A 26,060-nucleotide genomic window follows, 5' to 3' on the forward strand; every position below is an offset into this window, starting at 1 on the left:
CCATCAACAAATCCTTCACAGCCATCATCCAACAAGGAAGAAGATTATCTCCAGCTCGTTCACCAATTCGGTTCCAAATTAACCAATAACCTCAGCGATTGGCTCAGATTTCTCCTGGGACGGAGGGAGCGTCGCTCAGGCCCTCTCCAGGTCCCGTCCACACGCTCCCTATCCCATCTCTGGTCGTCCTGATACCTGGTCAACCAGGCTGTGACTCATACGTCAGGCTGCGAGCAGCCGCGTCCAACAGCCTTGTCGACGACCGGGCCGCGGGGACGCTAAGCCCCGGAAGCACCTCAAGGTTCCTCTGTTACCTCGGTCTAAAGTCATTTTGAATAACAAAATTTCTTTGCTTTAAGATTTTCGTACAAATTTTATATTTTTTTGGTAAATTTATATTAATTACTTCCTGCTACATTGTATGTTATTCTTGTATTGCTGATGTATTGTGTATTTCACTTACTGGTACCCAGCAGTGGGTGTTGATTGAGGATTATTGTGAGTCATTAGCAACATTAGGTAACAATCATATAAGGAAGAGGATGAGCCTGTAGCCAACTGTGTGCCAGAGCCTTCGTGTGATCAGTTGACCTGATCTCCCGTGTGTCAACCTGTTGAGCGAACAAGTTCCAGATGCGAGTCAGTCTCGGAGTGAATGATCACTGATGGAGTGATGTTCTTGAGAAAGGCAGTTCCAGCATGAGACTGTTGAGGGTGGATGGGAAGAAAGGGAAGAGTAGGGAAATAGGGAGAGGGGGGGAAAGAAGAGGTGGGTGGAATGGGGGATGGGGCGGGGAGAAACAGACTATCCTCCGCGTATCCTTCTTGTATATAATATACGAGTTTGGTTAGCTGTAAATAGGAGCTACCTCACATGGGCAATTATAACATCTTCAGTTTCCTTTATTTTATCAGTAGATTTACATTAAGTAACACGTCAGATGGAACTGAGGACTGTCTCTTTCGCTTCCTCTGAGCTGGGGACAAAAAAAAGAGTGAAAGAAATAGTATAATATTATCTATTCGCTTAACTCTCATGCTCTGGGACCTCCCCGTGACAGTTAGACTGTCAAGCGGCAGACTGTTCAAGAGTATGTTTTAATTTTGTTCAGCCTGTCTGCCCACTCTTCTGCCTGACTGTCTGTTAGTTTTGTGTTTACCTGCTCGGTCTTCTAACTTTCTCATTGCCTAGGTCGCCACAAACTGCATATAGACATCAGAAATCTTAAAACAGTTTATGGGAACAAAATAGCATTTGAAGTTTCAACTGACGCCGTAAAAAGTTACGTACGTCATGTCTGGCGGTACAAAGATTTCCTATGTAAATGGCAACAGGATTTATTGCTGCCTACATTTCTATGTAAAACGACCTACTGGCGAGAGGAACTCGAAAAGAATAAAATTGTGTTTCCGTGTTTCCCCTGAGCGAGGTCACGGAGTAAAGGTTCCCGAATTGTAAATTTTCTTCAGAATGGTCGGCTACGGTATGAAGAATAAAAATATTAACAACATATATCAAAATACGTGAAGTGCCTGTAGAGCTGTGTTGCGAAATTTCAGTTCACGCTCCGTTGTTCACTGGAATAATATATTCGTCACACAGCGTGTGAGAATGTTTTTGATGAATTGTGCATAAGACGAACCTGATGAAAGGTTAATCGGGAAAAATCTTACGGCTAAGACACATGAACTTGATGCATATAATGTAACCAGATACATGTTCATCATTTCAGTATGATGAACATGTTATGATGATCAATTCAGTCCAAAGCCTCTTTCGCAACTTGATTTTCCTAAATCTGCAGCATTCATCTGATTAACAGTGTAAGACTGAGGATTTATGTGTCAATTTATGTGTCAATTTGACACTTTTCTGGAATTCTCGAGCTCCTTTGGCCAGCCGGAGCAAGTGACGTGTTTCCTGATGTGTCGTGTCCAATGTGAACATTGTGTGATTAAATACATTTTCGTGTCGACTCGTCTCTAGTCCCTAGTGTTGTTTTTTGTCCATGATAGAGTGTATTGTCGATGATGACCCAGCATCCCTCGTCTTCGTCAGCCAAGATGTTGGCGGATGAACTTATCACAATGTTACATTACTGATAAAGTTACAGGATTGAAAGTGATTGTCACAAAACTGTAATAATTAACTCTTTGAAACAATGAAGAACTCTAAGTTGGTAAGTGTTGAAGGGCTGTATTAGTAACATGCCTGCTGGGAGGTTCAGTAATCTTCGTGAGACTGTCATTCATCTCGGCAGAAGAAGGAATATAAACCTTTTGATGGCATTGTTAAAGTTATTCAGCACCTAAAGTAACCTAACATAACTATCCGGACTAAGGTATGTTAAGTAGATTTGGTTAGGTTTGATCAAATTTCTATGTTTTATCTCAATTAAAAAAATTATAATGGAAAGCTTTATCCTCCCAAAGAAAACAATTAAGAAAACAATATATTTTATGGAAAACTCGACTTTTGGCCAACTTGGCCTATTAGATACACCATTATATATATATATATATATATATATATATATATATATATATATATATATATATATATATATATATATATATATATATATAATATAAATGACCCGATCAGGATTCGAACCCATGACGTGCAGGATCACCACTAAACGTACACGGTACTGTGACCACCGTCCTGCTCACTCCTCACTCTTTTTCGAACACACATATAGAAGTATAGCTTATACATCCTCTCCTTTCTCTTGACTGTCATCGAGATCTTCCACTGAGTAATGCAGCTATAACACCAGTGTGCTTCCATACCAGACGAGTCCTACACTCCGGTACCAGCTGCTGGTTCCCGTTTTCTTTTCCTAACCATTTTCTTTTTATATCAAATAGTTTTCCCATTAAACAAAATATATTTGCAGTCCCGGGGCATAAATCAATGCGAGAGGGAATGAGGGGAGGAATGGTCTTGGAGAAGGTTCAGCGGAGACGGAAGAGTCACGTCAGGAGGCCGAGCCAGATCTCGCAAAGACAAGAAGCTTAAAACTAAAAATAAGTACGGAAAAATATACGGGGGAAGACTGAGTAATTTAAATGTAAAAAGTCATGTAGAGTGAAGAGTTGGGTGGAGTCACGTCTGGTGATGGCAGAGGACAAGTTTTAGCGATAGGTTTCCTAACATGAACTCTATCTCTTTGTGGGTTTGTGTTAAAAGCGGATCAACTAATGGATTGGAAAAGTTGTAGACGATATATACAAAATATTGAGTAAAGTATACCTGCTTGACGAACATTTGGAAAACAATTGCTGCAATAAGAATAAAGAAAAAGAAATGAATGCGAGAAACTACTGCAGAGTATTCGAAAATAAGATTAACGCGGAGAGGGAGAGTTGGAATTGAAGAACGGGTGTGTATGAGAGAGGGAGAGGGAGAGGGAGAGGGAGAGGGAGGGATAGAGGGAGAGGAAGGGGAGAGCGACTGAGAGGGTAGGAGGAGCAGAGAGTAGACACAAAGCGAACAACAGAAAAAAAGGAAATAAATTACTGGATAAAGGCTTATATGACAACCGAAACATTAATAACCACTATATGTCTTAAATCATAACGAATATACAGAGACCAGATATACAAATAAATTGAAGAACAATGTCTGACAGCTGTGTCTTCTGGAGGACAATGTCGGACAGCTGTGTCTTCTGAAGAACAATGTCGGACAGCTGTGTCTTCTGGAGAACAATGTCGGACAGCTGTGTCTTCTGAAGAACAATGTCGGACAGCTGTGTCTTCTGGAGAACAATGTCTGACAGCTGTGTCTTCTGGAGGACAATGTCGGACAGCTGTGTCTTCTGAAGAACAATGTCGGACAGCTGTGTCTTCTGGAGAACAATGTCGGACAGCTGTGTCTTCTGAAGAACAATGTCGGACAGCTGTGTCTTCTGAAGAACAATGTCGGACAGCTGTGTCTTCTGGAGAACAATGTCTGACAGCTGTGTCTTCTGGAGAACAATGTCTGACAGCTGTCTTCTGGAGAACAATGTCGGACAGCTGTGTCTACTGGAGAACAATGTCGGACAGCTGTGTCTTCTGAAGAACAATGTCGGACAGCTGTGTCTTCTGGAGAACAATGTCGGACAGCTGTGTCTTCTGGAGAACAATGTCGGACAGCTGTGTCTTCTGGAGAACAATGTCTGACAGCTGTGTCTTCTGGAGAACAATGTCTGACAGCTGTCTTCTGGAGAACAATGTCGGACAGCTGTGTCTTCTGGAGAACAATGTCGGACAGCTGTGTCTTCTGAAGAACAATGTCGGACAGCTGTGTCTTCTGGAGAACAATGTCGGACAGCTGTGTCTTCTGGAGAACAATGTCGGACAGCTGTGTCTTCTGGAGAACAATGTCGGACAGCTGTGTCTTCTGGAGAACAATGTCGGACAGCTGTGTCTTCTGGAGAACAATGTCGGACAGCTGTGTCTTCTGAAGAACAATGTCGGACAGCTGTGTCTTCTGAAGAACAATGTCGGACAGCTGTGTCTTCTGGAGAACAATGTCGGACAGCTGTGTCTTCTGGAGAACAATGTCGGACAACTGTGTCTTCTGGAGAACAATGTCGGACAGCTGTGTCTTCTGGAGAACAATGTCGGACAGCTGTGTCTTCTGGAGAACAATGTCGGACAGCTGTCTTCTGGAGAACAATGTCGGACAGCTGTGTCTTCTGGAGAACAATGTCGGACAGTTGTGTTTACTGGAGAACAATGTCGGACAGCTGTGTCTACTGGAGAACAATGTCGGACAGCTGTGTCTTCTGGAGAACAATGTCGGACAGCTGTCTTCTGGAGAACAATGTCGGACAGCTGTGTCTTCTGGAGAACAATGTCGGACAGTTGTGTTTACTGGAGAACAATGTCGGACAGCTGTGTCTTCTGAAGAACAATGTCGGACAGCTGTGTCTTCTGAAGAACAATGTCGGACAGCTGTGTCTTCTGAAGAACAATGTCGGACAGCTGTGTCTTCTGAAGAACAATGTCGGACAGCTGTGTCTACAGGTTGGACAGTTGCGTCGAGAACAGTGTTGGAGAAGTGTGCTAATTAGAGAACCTATTAGACATATTACACTAAAATTCTTGACTTTTTATTTTTTACAAAATATTTGTAAATACAAATATTACTATGGTAAGGTAATTATCAGGAGAAAGCATTAAGCAATTACGACTGTAAGACAGTTTGACATGATATGGAGATAAGAATTTACGATGGGACGAGGAAAAGGAACAGAGTCCAGTCACTCGGAGGGTCGGAAATTGAACGCCGAAATGCAAGAAGCGAGACCGTCGCTTTACCGTCCACTCAAAGCGGTTGGGCACCGTTCCTTTCCTCCATCCAATCGTAAATTCTAATCCTTTCTAAGTGCTATATAGCCGTAATTGCTAAGTGCTTCTCCTGAAAATTATCCAGTAACGAGAAAAGTTATATTTGGTCATGAACAATGCGACCTTGATGGTGGGCTTTCATTCATGTGTATGAAATCAGGTGTATGACCGGGTGTATGATTTAGTGAATCTGTTATACACTTGGCGCAAGATATGTGACCTCAGTCGTGCAAATATATTACACACCTGAGGCCAGGTGTGTGGCCAGGCTTTAGTGTCTATCATACACCAGAGACCAAGTGCGTGACCAAGCTGGAAGGTCTATCTTATACCTGACACCAGGAGTTTGATGTTGTTGTTGTTGTTTTAGATTCAGCTACTCAGAACAAAAAGTTCCGAGTAGCACGGGCTACGGTGAGCCCGTAAGTGGAGGCTCTTTGGAGCCATTATCTGTATCAATTGCTGATACTGGAGCTCTGGGGATGAAATTAGGTCTTCATGGTGGATTTAAGCCTCGGAGGGCTGGCTGTATCAGTTATGTAGCGGGTGGGTTAGTGTAGACCTCTAGGTCTTCCGTTTTTTCTTTGGCTGAGCCGTGCTGTCGTTTGAGTTTGGTGAGGTGGCCTCCATGAGGAAGTCTTGTACCCACTAGGTGTCGTATTTGTGGTACGGCGGTGGAGCTCCTACTAAGATTTCCTCGTCTGAGGTGTCCGTAACATCTGTAGTTGGTTGTTTTGTCTTTCGTCTCGTGGCCTGAGGTAGGTTCAGGTGTCGTGGAATAGTGGTAGAAGCTATTTTAGGAGCGTTGGTGGTGCTGTTAGTATTTATAGACATCACGTCTACTAATGCGTCTGCTGAGATGGTGATGGTAGGAGTGTTGGGAGCTGGAGAAGGAAATACCTGTGTTTGTGCCGTCCGTATCTTAGGTGGTTATGAAGTCTGTGTTGAGATCGACCTCGTTGTGATCGACTACTCCAGAGTGGTAGTGGAGGCAGTGAGACAATCGTTGATTGTCTGGGTGTTTGATCAAGTTGAAGGATATTATACACCAGGGGTCAGGTATGTCACTTTAATACCCCCGTCACCTGAGTACAATATTTATAATAATGCAAGATGAATGAACCAAATCATGCAACTTTCCTAGCCCTTGCTCTCACGAGTACTGCTGTTCCCTCACTGTTGTTCCATCTTGCCCTCAGGAGCTCTGAATCAATACAAACGTTTATATTTTGTATGTTTGGATATAGTATTACCCTCTTTGGGCGAGCATTTAGTGAAGACCAAAGCATGTCTCGGATCTGGAGATCTGAACCTTTGCTTATATAGATTCGCTTAGTAATGAAAATAGTTACTGCAATTGTGCTGTTGACATTACTATACAACTTGATCGATCATGATGAAAACTAGGGAAATAATTTGCTTAAAATATATATATATATATATATATATATATATATATATATATATATATATATATATATATATATATATATATATATAATATATATATAATATATATATATATATATATATATATATATATATATATATATATATATATATATATATATATATATATATATAATGTCGTACCTAGTAGCCAGAACTCACTTCTCAGCCTACTATGCAAGGCCCGCTTTGCCTAAAAGGCCAAGTTTTCCTGAATTAATATATTTTCCCTAATTTTTTTCTTATAAAATGACAAAGCTACCCATTTCATTACGTATAAGGTCAATTTTTTTTTATTGGAGTTAAAAATAACGTAGATATATGACCGAACCTAACCAACCCTACCTAACCTAACCTAAACTATCTTTATAGGTTAGGTTAGGTTAGGTAGCCGAAAAAGTTAGGTTAGGTTAGGTTAGTTAGGTAGTTGAAAAACTATTAATTCATAAAAACTTGGCTTATTAGGCAAATCAGGCCTTGCATAGTAGGCATAGAAGTGCGTTCTGGCTACTAGGTACGACAAATATTACATATATAATGTAATATTGGCGTGTTTTGTATACATTCAATTAATAGTTATAATAACATATATAGTGCATCAAAATCTTCTTTTAGTAATTCCCCACGGTTGAAGAATGTGTATTTAAAACATCAACAAGTAAATGCCCGGGATACAGTTATACGGCAATGAGGAAACGAGTGTAAGGCAAATTATACCATTGGATTGTAAGGGTCCGAAGAACAATGTCATCAGACCAGAATGCCTTCTAAATTGAAATGCAGATTTTCTCCATTCTCTGGAGAGCAGAATTCCTGTATTTGTTGTAGGGGCAGTCATGCCGGTTATGAACCGGCGGAGTGTTCCCTCCAGCAGAAAATAACATCGCTTTCCCTTGTGTGAGAGTCAGGATCTGTCCTTCACCATATGGCAGTAATCTGGCCCCTGCTGGACTTGTGCAGGTGTTGCCCTCAACCGGGCCTGAGTGAGTGTTGTCAGAAGCTTTCCTTATTGAAGAAACTATTAGTTATAAGTTTTGACCCGAGGGGCGAGTTTATTGGGCGACGCCACTTATCATGTGAGTGCACACACCGCCATAGCAGGATGTACAATACTCACCAATGGGAGCAAAACTCACTGGGTTGTTCATCCTGTCACTTGTTTCCAGACACAGTTGGACTTGCTAAACTGTCTCAAGTGAATAGTTTCTCAAACAAGAAGGTTAACATTCTTCAACCCTTAAAATCTTACATTATCTTGCGGGTGCGAAATGGGAAAATCTTTTATTAACAACAGTATCTATATTTGACAAATGGCATTTTCCTACCTCAAACATTGTGGGGTTTATTATTCTACACATATTTCTAATATCTCTCAGATGTTCACATTCTCGTAGATAGTGGTAGTGGTCAAGACGGTGTCCGTCACTCTCATCACAGATTCTACAGCTCCGCTGCTCAACTGTTGTTTCCATTCCGAATCTCCATGGATATTTGTATCCAAGACGGATTCTCACTATTACTGATTCTCTCCCGCGTCCACCTCCTCTTCGTCCATAATGATTTGGATTGCCAGCAGCAACCATATTGTACTATCGTACAGATTCACTGGTTTGTTCTTCTATCCTCCTTTCCTCAGTTACCTTGTCACGGTGATTTTGCCTAACAATACCCCCTAATTTGTAGAAGAGTCTTGGGTATGAAGTATTCAATATGGTCTCCTTTAGCAGCCAGCACATCTCTCGTTCATTCCCACATATTCCAACATGGGAAGGAATCCACAGAAACTTGACGACTCTTCCCTGGTTGGTTCGCTCGCATCTCTCTTAATTTCAGCGACTATCGCAAGATTTTCTGGCCGATTTTTGCTTAGGCTTTGTAGCGCTGCTTTTGAATCAGTGCAGATCACTGCACTATTAGTGTTTCGCTCAAGGAATCTTAACGCCATAACAATGAGAGTTAGCTCTGCTGGCGTTGAAAAGGCAATGCTCTCAATACGGATCTTTTATTCATTTTTGCGCTGAAAGTCATTATTCCTAATTACAGTGAATGCTGCACCATTCCCGCCATTGACAGGATTAGATGACCCATCGGTGTAGAATTCATCTAGTTCATCTTCGGCTTCTTTATAAATTTCCTCGAGATACTTATGCCTTATTTCTTGTGGTATCATGTTGGACTTTTTCGTTATCATCTCGTTTATTATAATCTTGCATGAGTCATCCTACCAGGGAGGTAACCTCTCTACAGGCAGGAGCTCACGGGTTTGCTCAAGCAGGTGAATTTCTTTGTGGTAGCAGACTGATCTGTGATGCCATTTTTTGCTTCTCCTGTTTCCTCCTGAAAGTAGCACAGAACTCATTTTTCTCGTCAATATCATGTAATGGTGATCTCTGGTTATCTTAAATGCAAGCTTAGCATTCAGTTCCTTAATTCTGCTTTTGACACTGGGGAGGGTCAAAAAGCAGACCTATTATTGAATATAATGGGCCATTATATAGGCCCATTACTACGGGCCATCTTACTTCTTCTCAATATTGGTTATATATTAGGCTGCTCCAGCTAAATTGTGTTCACTTCTACTCTCTGAAAATGTTGACAGGATCAATGAAACGCATCTTTAAGCGTTAGGCCATAATAAAACTGTAAAATAACCTTTGGAGAGTTAATTATCATCTTCCTCCGAAGTGAAGAAGAACGTAAGAAATATAGAGAAGACTCGTGCTAGAATCAATGACCTCATCTTTTCTGTCATATTCTTATATATACCGGAATTAAAGATGGCAGGATCGAAATTTTGTTCGTGAGAGAAGGGTCCATATTCTCTACATAGTATTATGCAAAGTGAGTGCAAGAGCCGTGGTGACAAGTGGCCTCGGCCTGCCAGGCGTCCTTTGCCTTAGATCCAAAGTAGATTATTTAAAATCATACTGTGGGCCTGTGCTCTAGTAAACATATACCGTTAACTCGTCCTTAATAATGCAACAGTTTGTACCTGTTCTCAGTTACCCCGTCCCTCCAGACACACTTACTTCTGAATGGTACGGAATGGAATTTGCACGCCCCCCTGGTAGATATACCAGGGGGACGTGATACTTAAAATAGACCAAAGTCACGAGTAAAAGAGATACTCGTGACCTTTACTCGAGGACTCAAGGTCTCGAGATCTTATCTTTATATAATTAAATGACTCTCTCCTAGTGGCTTATCGATATTAACGACACAATATTAATTTTCATACGCTTAAGGAACTTGTTGGAACTGTATGACTCTACAGAGACTGGGTTGTTGGTTTTATATTTTGCGGGACTTTCTTGCAGGAGTCGTGTATATCTTCAGGACTTGCCTGAACGAAAGGAAAGCATTTCAAAAAATTATTTACTATGCAACTTCGAATTTAATGGTTATTAGTCTCGCTGGCAATAACTAATTATGAAGATGTCTGTACAATTTACTTTGTGGTATATATAATTATAACACAGATATGAATGAAATGAAAAATGTTTCTAGCATATATATTAAAATATATAGTTATTTGTTATTATGGAACACGTTCGCGCACTCGTGACTTACTTTGAGTTACCAATTTTTCAAACAGTCCGAGGTTTGGACGCGATTTCGAGTCCAACCATAAAATATTTCTATAAAACAAATTTTTGGGGATTAGGACTTTGGGACAGGTTTAAAATGAGCGTCTTAAAATTGCGCACAATTTGATATAAAAATGAAAGATGTAACACGAAACTTGATGTCAGAACACTTGAAAGATTATAAATACGTTTTTGGTCAAAATGTTAAAATGTGTTAAAATTCTATTTATTGCTCTATTATTATGAGACTAGTTTTAAAATACGCGCCTTTACATTGCGAACAATTTGATAGCAAAGTGAAAGATGTAACAAGAAAAAATTGTCAGAACACTGGAAAGATATAAATAATTTTGTGATGATGAGCGTCCAAAATTAAAATATTTGTTAAAATTCTATTTATTACTCTATTATTATGAGACTAGTTTTAAAATACGCGCTTTTACATTGCGAACAATTTGATACCAAAATGAAAGTCGTCGTAAGACGAAAATTGATGTTATTATCACTTTCGCGCTCTGGGCATGCGCGCGGCAATCTTAGAGATCATGCCCCCGGCGTGCGTGCAAGCGAGCTGGCCCGGCGACACCGAATGTGTATACTCGTTTCAGTTTTCTCACCTTAATTCTCATGCTACGTCGTTCGTTTTGTTATCATTGTATTCGCAATAAAATTCCCTATAGGTGTATATACATATAATGTCCAAAAGCCCGGCGTGACTCCCCACAGCAAAGCCTAAATTTACCCGTGAATGAGCACCAATTTGCTCACCGCAGCTTAATGTGTATACTCGTTCAATAAACCGTTGAGGGCGAGGGTTTACTGAACCCTCGTTTGAAAATGTTCTCGTTTTCTTGTATGGAAAACAAGGGCATTGGCAACCTTCATTAGTGCCCACTGATGACTTTCATAGAAATTTAAAAGTTTCTAGAAATCGATTTTTTAGAATCGCAAAGTAAACGAATCTTGAAACAGTAATGATTCTCCTTTAGATTAATGAATTATAACTATTATAGTTTATACTCATTGGCAGTCGAAAGAGAGAAATTGTAATCTCCCTCGCTATAATTATCCACGGACGGAAATAATAAAAGTAATGAATCTATTTTTATCTTAAATTTAGCATTGTACATTTGCAGCTGCATTTCTCGGATAATGACAACCCGTCATTCGATGTTCTGGGATACGTTGATCAGGAATTCCTGTTTTGAACCCCGAGCAGGACAGAAATGGTTGGGCGCGTTTCCCGTCGCCTAATGCTCCTGTCTACCTACCAGTAAATAGATACCCAAGAGTTAGTCAGCTTATTCTGGGGGTGGCATCTTGGGGAGGGTCAGTATATCGACTCTTGTGGATGGTTTAAGACCTCGATAAAAGCCTAACAAATACTGTATGTAATGTATAAACTGTTTGCCTCTTCCCGACACAATGAGTTATGTTTACATATATGTGAAGCCCATCCTGACACACTGAACATTGTGCGAACAATGTTATGCGAACATTGATCATCGAATTTGATTAACTCCCGAGTGGGGGCTGATTAACGCAAGGAGACGGTGAGCTGTATGTAGGCATGTGCAAGTTGCGTTAAAAGTTGCAGAGAACACCATGGAAAATATTGCCTTTGCACGCCACTACTTGAGCAATAACCATCAAGACGAGGCCCTCAGACCGTGGGTTTACTAGGCTACTGACTTAGAGAAACACCATTCAGAAGTAAGTGTGTCTGGAGGGACGGGGTAACTGAGAACAGGTACAAACTGTTGCATTATTAAGGACGAGTTAACGGTATACGTTTACTAGAGCACAGGCCCACAGTATGATTTTAATCACCTGAAGTGCTCTCTGATGTATTTATGGCGTCTTGAGGTAACATTGATTACTTCATTAATCAAAATATTTTGGCAGTGTAAGATTGAAGTAACGAATTAGTGTCTACGAGGGTGAGAGCTAGCTTCTGGGCTCCGCCTCCTGTTTGATACAGGCACATTATAATTACATAAAGGTTCGAGTGTCGTATTTGCTGTTGGAAATGTGGACATTCTTGATCTTCAACAGCTATTTCTCTTCGACTTCTTTCAGTTTATTTAACATGTTCATAACATGTTTTGCATATGAGCTCTTCCTGCTCGTACACAGAACATGTTGTTGATGCTAGGTTCTTCTCTAGTAAATACGGACAAAAAATTTATTGAAATCACTACTTATTTCTTTGTCATCATCAGTTACCTGACCAGTCTCAGTTTTCAATGGCCCAGTCTTTTCCCTAAGCTCTAATGTAACAGAAAAAACGTATAGGATATGTCTTTACCTGCCCTGCTAATCGTACTTCATAGTTTTTTTCTTATTTCTTTTTAACATCCCCAAGTAGTTTGACAAATTCTTGTCCTAGACTGACTTTCCCCTTTCTTAATCCATTTTTTCAAAGGTTCTTATATATATATATATATATATATATATATATATATATATATATATATATATAATAATATATATAATATATATATATATATATATATATATATATATATATATATATATATATATATATATATATATATATATATATAAATAAATATATATGTCGTACCTAATAGCCAGAACGCACTTCTCATCCTACTATGCAAGGCCTGATTTGCCTAATAAGCCAAGTTTTCATGAATTAATTGTTTTTCGTCTACCTAACCTACCTAACCTAACCTAACCTAACCTATAAAGATAGGTTAGGTTAGGTAGGGTTGGTTAGGTTCGGCCATATATCTACGTTAATTTTACCTCCAATAAAAAAAATTGACCTCATACTTAATGAAATGGGTAGCTTTATCATTTCATAAGAAAAAAATTAGAGAAAATATATTAATTCAGTAAAACTTGGCTTATTAGGCAAATCGGGCCCTGCATAGTAGGCTGAGAAGTGCGTTCTGGCTACTAGGTACGACATATATAAATATATATAATATGGTTTTTCTGAGTTTAGACCCATGGTAGTCCATTTGGAGTTCTTATTTTTCGATCTAATTAATTTGTAAGTTATATTACGTTCCTGGGATTTACTAAGAGCTTTTTCTTTTAAATAAGTTATAATCTGAATCTGCATCACAACTCCTTGTTACATCTTCCACAGCCAGGTTCACGTCACTCCCACCTCTCGTGTTCACACCTTTCTTATCTATCCTTCCCAAAAAATTCCAAAGTCCAAATTTCGCTGCTAGTTAGTTTTGAGAATCTTAACAGAATTCCCATGAACCAATTCCATTCTATGGTAAATCTGATTTAATTGTGATCACTGTTCCCTAGCTCACTCCCTACTTCGATGTCATTTATTTGTGCCTCAATGTTAGTTAACACAAAGTTTAAAATATATTTTTTTCTGTTTGGCTCCTTAATATGTTTCTTATGGAAGCAATTATCAACAAATTCTAAAAAGTATTCTGCATTTTTATTCCCTGTTATGTTAATCCAGTTTATTTCACTAAAATTAGTTACTCATAACTCAAACACTTTCTGAGGTAGATGCTCCTGATATTTCATCTCATACACACCTTGCTTCCATTCTGTCGAAGTTTGGTGGCCTGAATACTAGAATAGTTTGTGCATGTGGCTCAGTTTTGATCCCCTCTCTGACACGTATAATAAATTTTCACTGACACATATGGCTACTCTACCTACTCGTCTAATATCTCTATTCACGAGAAATAATTTTAATTTCTTAATTTTATATTCTGGCAACAGTTCTCAGTTTTCTACATTGATCCACGTTATGGTTAGTTCAAAATTATCTAGTATTTATGTGCAAACAAGAGTATTAAAGTCGTCTATTTTGTTTCTAAGACTCATGCTATTTGTGCAGAAGATATTAAGTACACAATATTCGATTTATTTTTTGAGTCATGTCCCCATAATATCTAAGACTACCTTCTCAGCATTTCCATCCACATTGAAGCCTCTACTCACTAACTACCCTCCTAACTACTACTTCTTAAGAGTCTGCTAAGGTTGCCACCCAATTCCTACAGAGGAGCAGCCCATTCCTCGAATACACCCAGCTCCAGTAAATGACCGAATTTTAGCTGTTAACGTATAGCATTTCACTTTGAAACTATGCGCTTCAAATCGGCAATTTACCCCAAATACACAAATGGCTGGAATTACTCTGCCAAATACAAATCCTTATTTTTCTCCTCGCAAAATTAAAAAGATATATATGTATTCATAAAAATGTTTCATATAATTTGCTCAAAAAATAATGAAAATCTCTCGCCGCTTGGCAATAAATATATTTTTGGAAAGACACTACAATGGAATGGAAAACACAGGCATGACACAACCCTGTTCGTAAACAATAACTTCAGGCAGGCGAATATTGGATTAAAAAACATATAAAAGATAAATGCTAGAGAGGTCCGCAAACATCCCAAAACAAAAGGAGCCTCAGTCCACAAAAACGTTGGATTGAAACTTACTAAATATGAGAGGCGAGGAGCTGCAGTTTTCAAAATTTATCTCCTGTGAGACAACAATCACTTCATAGAAAATATGTATCGTGAGTGAGAACAACATCTCAAGATAACCTCAAGATAACAACAATATGTATCGTGAGTGAGAACAACATCTCAAGATAACCTCAAGATAACAACAATATGTATCGTGAGTGAGAACAACATCTCAAGATAACCTCAAGATAACAATATGTATCGTGAGTGAGAACAACATCTCAAGATAACCTCAAGATAACAACAATATGTATCGTGAGTGAGAACAACATCTCAAGATAACCTCAAGATAACAACAATATGTATCGTGAGTGAGAACAACATCTCAAGATAACCTCAAGATAACAACAATATGTATCGTGAGTGAGAACAACATCTCAAGATAACCTCAAGATAACAACAAAAATTAATATATTTCTAAAATAATATGTCTATATGACTGTCTATGTGTCCAAAACTGGAGGCCAGAAACCTGGGGTTAGCCTCACTCAATTTTCGAAGATGAATAATGGGGTACATGGATTTGTCATAAGCCAGTCGACGTTGGATTCAGTGCTGCGCTTTAGGAACTATCGACATTTATAGGGACCCCCCGCGATTTTCATGGCCTGAATTCATATAACGGCTTGTGTTGCCGTAGAGTTGTTAAGCTTTCTCATAACTTTTCTCTTGTTATGCGTTATGTTATCACTCATCAACCCATCCTCCTGTTTAGATAGTACATTTAGTAAATATGTGCACCACAGGACAAACATTGAGATAAAAGACTAGTAGACAGTAGAATATGGTACTGTTCACTTTATAGCCAGAAAAAATAAAGCTAAAAACAAACTTAATTATTCCTGGGCCTAGTATAGCGCAGACATGGACTATATTAAGCCTTAGATAGCGTATATTAGACCTAGTAATGTTAGATTAGGTTAGTTTAGGTTATCTTTGCAACACAAATACAAAACCTTTCCCGGTTTGTTCAAATTCATTAGTAAAGATTTCTACTTTCCTAATGTCCATTATGTCATATATGTACTATGATCCTCATCGTTGCTATAAGTACTAACTAAACAGGAGGATGGGCTGCACTCACTCGAGTTATAGCCTTTTATTTTCCAAGACATGTGACAGAATTGACAAAAGCCGATATATCACATCACATAATATACTGATGGGAATAGTCAGTGGGTAAAAACACTTTGTCCAAGACAGAACCACCAGAACTAGGAAGAACAGATAGAAATTGGAAATTATAGATGATCGAAAAGAATCAAAGTGTCTCATATGTAGTGAGTTTGGTAAATATATTGAATGGGTTTCAACCATAAGTCCTGGAAGCAGTAACCATTCACAGCTTCATCAGTAAATACGGCAGAGAACTGGAAAGTCTGTAGATATAAAATATTTTGGTACAACAACGAAGCAAACCTCTATAGTTAGGCACTACTTATTAACATATATAATTTCTCAGATATTCTTCATAGTCACAATCACAGACTCATTTGTTTATTAGTATAACTTAACCAGTAGTGTTAAGCTATTCATCCTAATACCACCTTTCTCATGCAGTCTATAGATCAGAGAGTTATCTGTGTCATAAAGAAGTTGTACACCAAAAAGATATTCGACGAAGTTTTAGTGGTTTTGTCTCCCAAGGAAGAAAAGGAACTTGGAGTGGATACCAGGGCTAAAAACAAATCTTGAGAATTTCAAAAACTTTTCTATCAAGGAAGTAATTTATAACTTGGCCAAAGTGTGGAGTGAGGTAAAGGATTCGACTCTGAAGAATTCCTGGAAGAAAATCTTCACAGTTAGGATCAACACTGACGAGAAAGAAGATATGAATTTTGAAGGATTTACAGATGAAATTCATATAATATTCAGAAATACTAGTGAAAATTTAGTAAAAGAAGTTGTGGTTGGATGGCTAAAAAGAGATGCTGATGTTTCAGGATCTGGCGTGATAAGCTAAGAGATTCTCCAGTCTGTTACTATGAGGTCGATGAAGAGGAGGAGGATGAAAATGGCAGTGAGGAACCATCAACACTGACAACTAAATACGGTTTACTCATATCTTTTGTAGACATGTTAATTAATAACTCATCCAACTGCGCTAATCGTAAAGTTGGAAATATGTCTGAGTACTTGAGGCAAACCATTGAGCTGACCATAAGAGAGGCCAATGAACACAAGAGGCAAACTAAACATTATTCTTATCTGGAAAAAGCAGCATGCCAAGGCCCTTCAACCACTGACGCCTCACAAGGAATCCAGAGACCTTCAACAAATGAGATCCTCCCCAGAAATCCAAGAGCCTTGAACTAGTGAAGCTTCAGCAGCTGTCAGTCAAAACTTACCTGGCCAAGCTCATGTACTGTTCAGCACTCTTAGTGTTGTGCAAGGCTACATAAATTTTCAAGAACTCTTTATTTCAAAATGTGTGCCATCAATCACGAAGACGAACTACAAAAAAGGTAAACTGAAGTTTCTGTTTTAAATTACAATAATTGTATATATATATTAAATGTAGTGGATGTGAAAATTCAAATTATGTTGCCTGTAGTAGCAAAAATTGCGAATATGTTCGTTTATGAATTTCCTCTGTAAGAATTCTGTTTATCCGGATTTCTGTTTACCCGGCGGGGGATCCACCGGATAAGTATGGCATAAGACTATATCTCACGTAGTCCGGATAAGCAAGCTGATACAAAAGCATGTATGTAATAGTAAGAGTACATATACATGTTATACATAATAACCAGAATGCACTGCTTGACCTAGTATGTAAGGCCTCATTTACCTAACAGTCAGGGATTTTCGTTTATTTTTTTTTCAAATAGATTTGAATTAATATTATTCTGCTATATTAAGAACATAAATTACTGACTCAGTTATGTTAAGTTAGGTTAGGATATGTTAGATTAAGTAAGTTCGGTTAGGTTTAATAAAAATTTTGTTTTAGTTAACTCAAATTAAAAAAAATACAATCTTAATATGGAATAATAAAGCTTTCCATTATAAGAAAAAATTAGAAAAATATGTAAGAAAAACTCGGCTTGTTAGACAACTTGGCCTATTAAGTACAACTATACAAAACAGCCGACATAAAAAGAAACACTCGTGAATACACAGTTATACGAAGACCTCTCCATCATTTTGTGCGTATATAGACATCTTTCTATTTTTGCGAGAACCTTCGTTCCCGCGTTTAAATGATTCACATCTTGATAATGGTCCGTAGGCGTGCAAGCAATCACAGCCCCCTGTATCATAATCTTGATGAATGAGACGTCGAGCAGTCGTGCATTGAGAGATAAACTAAGTCAACAGAAGCAGTATCTTGCAGAGAGCAGAGTGGTGGCGGACGTGTTTGCTTGTCTGCTGTCTCCCCTGCACTCTCCTCCTAGGAAAATACCGATTGAATGTGTGGGTAAACAGAGAAGGCCGAGTAATCATTACGGTTCTATTTATACTACAAATACACACCATTATTAACTCTCGTTATAGCTAAGATGCATCAGCAGGTAAAGATCTAAGTAAAGCAGCTGCACAAGCGACGAGGAAATGGGAATTAACGATTCATTAAAACTGAAAACTAAAAAATAACGCTCATATTAAATGAGTGAGGAAGTTGAAAAGTGAGGTGTGAGGACAGGTAGCAAACAAGGACAAGAAGAGTGAGGTGTGGGGACAGGTAGCAAACAAGGACAAGAAGAGTGAGGTGTGGGGACAGGTAGCAAACAAGGACAAGCCGCAGCGTGAGACTCTCTCAAGTGCCGGCACTAAACCCACGGACGGCGGCACCCAGGTCCTCACACCTCACCTGGGACCAATAAATTTGGAGACCGTGAAAATAAGACGTGTGTGAAACCCTGGGAGCTCCTGGTTCAGACCGGGACACCCGAGCCCCTGCGTCATCTGCGTCTCCCACGTTGATGACCACACCACCAGCGTCATCTGCGTCTCCCACGTTGATGACCACACCACCAGCGTCATCTGCGTCTCTCACGTTGATGACCACACCACCAGCGTCATCTGCGTCTCTCACGTTGATGACCACACCACCAGCGTCATCTGCGTCTCTCACGTTGATGACCACACCACCAGCGTCATCTGCGTCTCTCACGTTGATGACCACACCACCAGCGTCATCTGCGTCTCTCACGTTGATGTCCACACCACCAGCGTCATCTGCGTCTCTCACGTTGATGACCACACCACCAGCGTCATCTGCGTCTCCCACGTTAATGACCACACCACCAGCGTCATCATGGTCTCACACGGTGTTAATCCTTTACTTGCAGCTTGCTTGTGAGTGGGAAGGAATGCCGTACAAAAACACCCGTGGCATTTTCCACTTTATTACCTCTGGTGCAATTGTAAGGACCCATAGCCTCGAAGAAGGGAACACGGAGCATTCAGAGAAAAACTTGCCCTTTAACTCTATGTATGAGTGTTCACTTCTCCTACTACCCCTTTTTAGGTGGGGTGTTGTGAGGTAATAATATTCATATATATATAAATATATATATATATATATATATATAATATATATATATATTATATATATAACATATATATATTCATATGTATATAAATATATGTAAAGTAAACTTGTTTGATATCTTAGAGATGGATTTTATATATTTATAATTATTCAAATCTTTAAAAGTATCAATAGTATGAATAATACATCAATACCTTCATCATTACGATGCCTAGAGGAAACTATTCCAGGTGATAACTTTCCTCCACTTTGTCGGACTTGGAGAGTAAACAACTTTCAGGAACTCTTGGGAGAAGTTCGCTTCTCAGTCCTGAACACTTAAATGTGTGCACACTTGATAGAGAAATGTTTGAAGTCAAAAGCTTTGACAGTGACGGAGGAAGCTAGAAGAGCGAAGGGAATGAATGAGAAGAGGAAAACACATAGAGGAAAGTGCAAAATAAAATATAGAAGACGTTATTATCAATCGCAAGATTATCTGCTAGAAACGCTAGTTAAAGTCACTGGAACCAATGCAAGTCCTGTCTGGTCAGTCGAGGTCAGGACAGGAAGAAAGGAAGGAAGGATCTGAGGAAGAAAGAATAGTCCTCAGAGAAAGATCATAGGAGAGAAAGAATTTCAAAACGAGCAAGAAAGAGAGGAAATAAGAGAGAGAGAAACATAGAGACAGGCACAGAAAGAGAGAGCGTCTCCACCTCCCCCCCTTCTCTCTCTCTCTCCAGTAACATGTTCTCCTATACGTCAAAATACGTCGCATTTTGACGTATACTTTTCTTTAGGCCAAAAACTGATGAATAAGTCAATGGCAGCTGCTCGCAAAAGTGACATACAGTCCAGTTTTCTGTTCGCGGGTCCTCTGGTTGGTAAAGGTTAGCGCACTTTAGTTCAACAGTTACTTGACGTTGGGGACGCTGGCGAGAACGAGCTGCCTCCAGCGTACACCTCACAGGATCAACGAGTGACCGTTAACTAGGCCTGACTTCTGGTATCTCTTATACCGCTCCATCTCAACATCGCAAGCGATAAATGTGTTGCAGGTAATACTTCAAACGCTTACTGCCCCGTGTAGGTATACTGCCGAGAGCAAACTTTGGTTTCGTCTAGTAATAAGAGTGATGATCATATGGCATTCATATCGTCGATAGCTTTAGAACCCCAGCAGAGCTGTAGTGTAGCTGGCCTGGTGGGCTGAACAACAGATCACTCTTATTAAGTGTTTGAAACGTGCGCAGTGGACTTTCAAACACAAGGAAACCAGCATCAGAAATCTCTCCGCAGGTCCTTCAGAAACACCCCGGGTTGAGCGAGGCAAAAGAGAGAGAGAGAGAGAGAGAGAGAGAGAGAGAGAGAGAGAGAGAGAGAGAGAGAGAGAGAGAGAAATCTGGTGGCACTGCTCTGATTGGTCTGTTGACCTAAAATGGTTTTGAAAGAATTCTATTGATTTGATGTCCCAAGAAGAGGCAAGCCTTGTGCCTGTGCCTCAGCACTTGGGAAAATATTATTGAGTGAGTGTACTGGATAGGACAAGTGGGAAGAACTGGGTGTGTGGGAATTAATTTTGAGAAGAGAGTGCCTTCCCTGACATTACTTCCCTTGCTTCTCAGATTTAGTAGAAGGATGGAGAAAGATTTATTAATAAACTCATGCTTAAAGTAAATTAAGTGTATTCAGGTATTAATTAGAATCCTGCCGAGTCATAATCTAGGATGCTGGTTAATGAGTCGGCTTTACAATCTTCCTTCATGTTAATAAGTAAAGTACTAAGAATTAAATGTGTTCAGCGTTTCAGTAAATGTCCAGTGAGGAGTTAGTGAGATGAGGGTCTTTACACAGAACAAGGAAAGTCTAAAGGTGGTTAATTATTGACTGGTCAGGAGTTAAAATAATATTAACAACCACCATACTCTGATCAAGTTAACACAAGACGTGTACTGCATTATAGGAGATAGGTTGTTCGCCGCGGTAAACAACACTCCCCCACCTTGTTGTATTATTGAATTCCATATGTAATCAATATGTAGACTATGTAAACAAACTTTACATAGTGATGATTTTCAGATCTGATGTAGGATAACAGCTCTTAGTCTACAGTTCCACTAGAGATATCAGAAGCATATTTAATAGGTCATAATCTTTGTTAAAAAAAAAGAAACAAACATAGAGGGAAACAGCAGAAGAAAGAGGCAGATATCAGAGGAGTGAAAAATAAGCGGGAACCAAGGGAGAATGAGAGGACTTGTTATATTTTTTAACATCATGACTGATAATTGTGAATTTTTTTACATAATCTGAGGCAGAAAGTTGAGCATACCATCCCTCAATGACCCATTAGTGCTAACAATGATGTGGATAACAACAATGATAATGTATATATAATATTTATTAATATAATAATAGCTGCAAGGCTTTATTTGCACAATAAAGCATAATTATATTTTTACAGTAAAAATATACAGTACATATTGGGGACTCCTTCCTACAGCTCATTATTAAAACAAAATAGAGAGAAAATTTAGGAGGCTGCTTGTTTTGTGGGTCGGAATTAATTTTAGCTTTTAGCCTGACGACTTCATAATATTTTTTCAAATAGAGATCAGAAAAGAATTATGAACAGAAGTTTTCATCAAAATTGGTTAACCAACGGAAAATTATGATATCACTTTTTTAATTATGAAAGAGTGGATATATATTTTTTCTTTTAAAAGGATGACGCGCAGTATATAAAATTTGTTGTTTACTGTGAATTTAGCTAAATTACGTACATACAAACTTCTCTCTGATGATTTATTAATTATTTATTTTGGTACTTTGTTGCAGTGAAAAGACATTACCCTACATTGAATGAACTTACCAAAATGTGCAAGCAGGGTCTGGTGTCAGTCACAACACACTTCCGTCAATCAATCTCTCTATGCAATAACTCTTCTACATGTTCCTGGTTGTATTTTCTTTAATGCCCGAGTATAAATAATATATATAATTATATATACATATACACACATATATATATATATAATATAATATAATATAATATATATATATTTTTATATAAGGGGTACCACCTCTGGTTCAAGTGTAGGGACCCATAGAGACCAATAATATATATAATATATATATAATATATATAATATAAATAATATAATATATATATATATATATATATATATATATATATATATATATATATATATATATATATATATATATATATAATATACAGACGGTGAGTCACAATAACGTGGCTGAAGAATGTTGACCAGACCACACATTAGAATATGAAAAGACGACGACGTTTCGGTCCGTCCTTGACCATTATCAAGTCGATAATGTTAAAATTACCAAATGAGTCAAGTTAACTGAAGAAACAAGTGTAAATGTAAAAAATGATAAAGAAAATGAGTGAAAATGCTATTGCACTACCGGAGTATATATTCTGGCGGCCCAGACAATGACAACAAGTGCTTGCGACTGAACAAAATATAGACTGATGCACCCATAAATGTTCACGCTTTGTACTATTGGTATATTTAACAGAACATTTAAAAGAATTGCTATAACCTCGACAAATATGTGAAATCTCAGAACTAATGCTGAATACTTATTTACTGTTCAAGGCCAAGAAGAGGTTATTGCTCGTTCTCTCTCTCTCTCTCTCTCTCTCTCTCTCTCTCTCTCTCTCTCTCTCTCTCTCTCTCTCTCTCTCTCTCTCTTTCAACTTCTACAAAAATAATAGTAAATTAAGTGGATTTTTCTGCACACTACAGTCCACATTTTGTATTTATACTTTATACACGTAATATGTACAAACGTTTTGTTAAGTGTAACCTTGACACAACTTACGTAACTTATTATGTATCCATAATACACAATTAGTTTATTATTATGTGTTATAACTACATAACTTATTACATGGTTTGCCCAGCCATAACGCAAACCCCGTGTCAAACCCATTAGATTCTTTTACTTTAAAGTAGTGAACCGCTTCTTAAACGGAGAGTACCCACTCTCTCTCTCTCTTAAACGGAGAGTACCCACTCCTTGCACCAGTACAGACTGGTGCAAGGGGAGGCTGTATATAACTTTTTTTTTTTAACGCAATTGAGGTAGAGTTTGCCAGAGGAAAGATCGATTCTGTTATCTGGTAAAACATGAGTTGACTTAAAACTGTTAATAACAGCACATACAATTTATATATTCCTTGCGGTATTCACTTGCGTCTCACGGCGTCCATGTTGGGGCCATAATATGCTGAAGCGTGCTGGGAAAAATTTAAATTAAAAGGTTCATTCGTTTCCAGTGAGCGATGGAAACGAGCTCGAGAGAGAGAAAAACCTGGAGTTTATAATCCAGCTCAGCGCTCCGTTCACAATTATGACGCAAATTACATCTCTCGTGACTCGTTTAATTACTTGCTTAATTACAACAGGTAAAAAATTTAGAGAGGCATTACATTTTCGCTTATACTGTGTTCTACAAAGAAAAGTTTACCCAGAGAGAGGGGGGTTACACATATTCGATTTTAAACAATGTATATATGATGTTCAGTGTTATAGAACTATTAATGATGTTACTGACTACATTACGGCTAGCAATCGTTCCCTCTGACATACGATAGATGAGACCATTGTTGTCCAATTGGTCTGCCGATGCACAGCCGCACCTGTTGCAGTAGTATACGGAATAATGCCATAACATTTCTCTCCGGGGCCGTTTGAGCCGTAATCTTGAAGCACTCTCCTTGCCGGCCATTGAGTTCTATCAGTTGCTCCTAAAGGCTTCGTTGGAGTGTATGATGGTGTAATTACCTCAAGTGATATAAACCACAGTATTGGCTGGTGCGGCTTTGGTTTAGTAAACTACTGCATCTTCATAACATAAATTTTGCTTAGTATATTGAATATGTTTTCTTAATGTACAATTTTTTTTCAATTGAATTATTGAATGTATAAAGTCACACACACACACACACACACACGAATGTGTATGTGTGAGAAGAAAATTGAGAGTGAGAAAATTATGAGAAGGATTAAGACAGAGGAGGACAGTTTGAGGCTTCAAAAATACCTGGACAAGCTGCAGGAATGGTCGAACAAATGGTTGTTAGAGTTTAACCCAAGCAAATGCAATGTAATGTAGATAGGTGTAGGGAGTAGGAGACCAGATACAAGGTATCATTTGGGAGATGAAATACTTCAAGAGTCAGAGAGAGAGAAAGACCTGGGGGTTGATATCACGCCAGACCTGTCCCCTGAAGCTCATATCAAGAGGATAACATCAGCGGCATATGCCAGGTTAGCTAACATAAGAACGGCCATTAGAAACTTTTGTAAGGACTCTTTCAGAACTTTGTATACCACATATGTCAGACCAATCCTGGAGTATGCGGGTCCAGCATGGAGTCCATATCAAGTTAAACATAAGACTTAACTGGAAAAGGTTCAAAGATTTTCTACCAGACTAGACTAGTACCCGAACTGAGGGGTATGAGCTACGAGGAGAGACTACGGGAATTAAACCTCACGTCACGGGGAGACAGAAGAGTTAGAGGGGACATGATCACCACATACAATATTCTCAGAGAAATTGATAGGGTAGATAAAGACAGGCTATTTACCACAAGGGCCACACGCACTAGGGGACACAGGTAGAAATTGAGTGCTCAAACGAGCCATAGAGACGTTAGAAAGAACTTTTCAGTGTCAGAGTGGTAGACAAATGGAATGCATTAGGAAGTGATGTGATGGAGGCTGACTCTATACACAGCTTCAAGTGTAGATATGATCGAGCCCAATAGGCTCAGGAACATGTGCATTAGTTGACTGACAGTTGAGAAGCGGGACCGAAGAGCCAGAGCTCAACCCCCGCAAGCACAATTAGGTAAGTACAATAAGGTGAGTACACACACACACACACACACACACACACACACACTCACACACACACACACACACACACACACACACACACACACACACACACATACACACACTGTTATATATATTGTTCACGAGGAATGGGAATGGATTTGCGGAAAGGAGGCAATAAAAGCAGGTGTTGGCAGGCAAAAGTGTGGGTACAAGGAAGAGGGAGAGAGACGGACCTCAACACAACAACACCCTTAAAGTGTGTTACACAAATAGTAGAAGTCTTGGAAACAAAACAGACGATTTAAATGTTCCTCTCTGCACAGTAACACTTGTTAATTATTGCAGTAACCAAAACATGGAACAACATATTTAACAGGGAAATATTCAGTGAATATCAAATATAGTGATTAAAATGACTTTACGTGGATACAGAGATAAGATGAGAAAGGAAGATTAGCCATATATATATCAGGGAAAATCTAAAATGTATTGTCAGACGGGGATCAAACCACTTCTGGGGTGCGAGTTTTCAGTTGCATATATGCCTGGGGACCATTCAGGGTTGTTCGCATTTGTGTTCCTCACGTGTGCCCCAAAGAATGAGGTGATTTGATAAAATACTATGCCCAAGATTACCATCAGAGTGCCGGCGGGATGATAGGTAACTAGCCTCGGCTACCATCATCTTTTGTCCGGTCGTGATGGTCGAGTGGTTAAGGTGTCCTGTACACCAATTGCAGAGTGCTCCTGGCAGTATGGGTTCGAGTCACTTCTGGGGTGTGAGTTTTCAGCTATATATATATATATATATATATATATATATATA

General features: G+C 38.9%; 1 protein-coding gene across 1 annotated transcript; it reads right to left on the bottom strand.

Moving 5' to 3' along the window:
- Nucleotides 1–3,572: 3,572 nt before the first annotated feature.
- On the bottom strand, nucleotides 3,573–8,983 carry LOC138370238 (uncharacterized). Its single transcript, XM_069334242.1, has 3 exons — nucleotides 8,848–8,983; nucleotides 4,034–5,058; nucleotides 3,573–3,944 (listed from the first exon to the last, which is right to left on the bottom strand). Exons 1-3 carry the CDS (start codon nucleotides 8,981–8,983, stop codon nucleotides 3,573–3,575), a joined length of 1,533 nt encoding a protein of 510 aa, XP_069190343.1.
- Between the last annotated feature and the right edge of the window lie 17,077 nt (nucleotides 8,984–26,060).

Source organism: Procambarus clarkii, chromosome 31, assembly GCF_040958095.1.
Source record: "Procambarus clarkii isolate CNS0578487 chromosome 31, FALCON_Pclarkii_2.0, whole genome shotgun sequence".
NCBI lineage: Eukaryota > Metazoa > Arthropoda > Malacostraca > Decapoda > Cambaridae > Procambarus > Procambarus clarkii.

Coding starts and splice junctions, on each gene's coding strand:
- LOC138370238 (XM_069334242.1), bottom strand. CDS start 8,983: ATGATAACGAAAAAGTCCAACATGATACCACAAGAAATAAGGCATAAG. Junction 5,059..8,847: donor TCCTGTCAATGGCGGGAATG/GTGCAGCATTCA, acceptor TTCTCTAATTAG/CACACTTCTCCAACACTGTT. Junction 3,945..4,033: donor CTGTCCGACATTGTTCTCCA/GTAGACACAGCT, acceptor ATTGTTCTCCAG/AAGACACAGCTGTCCGACAT.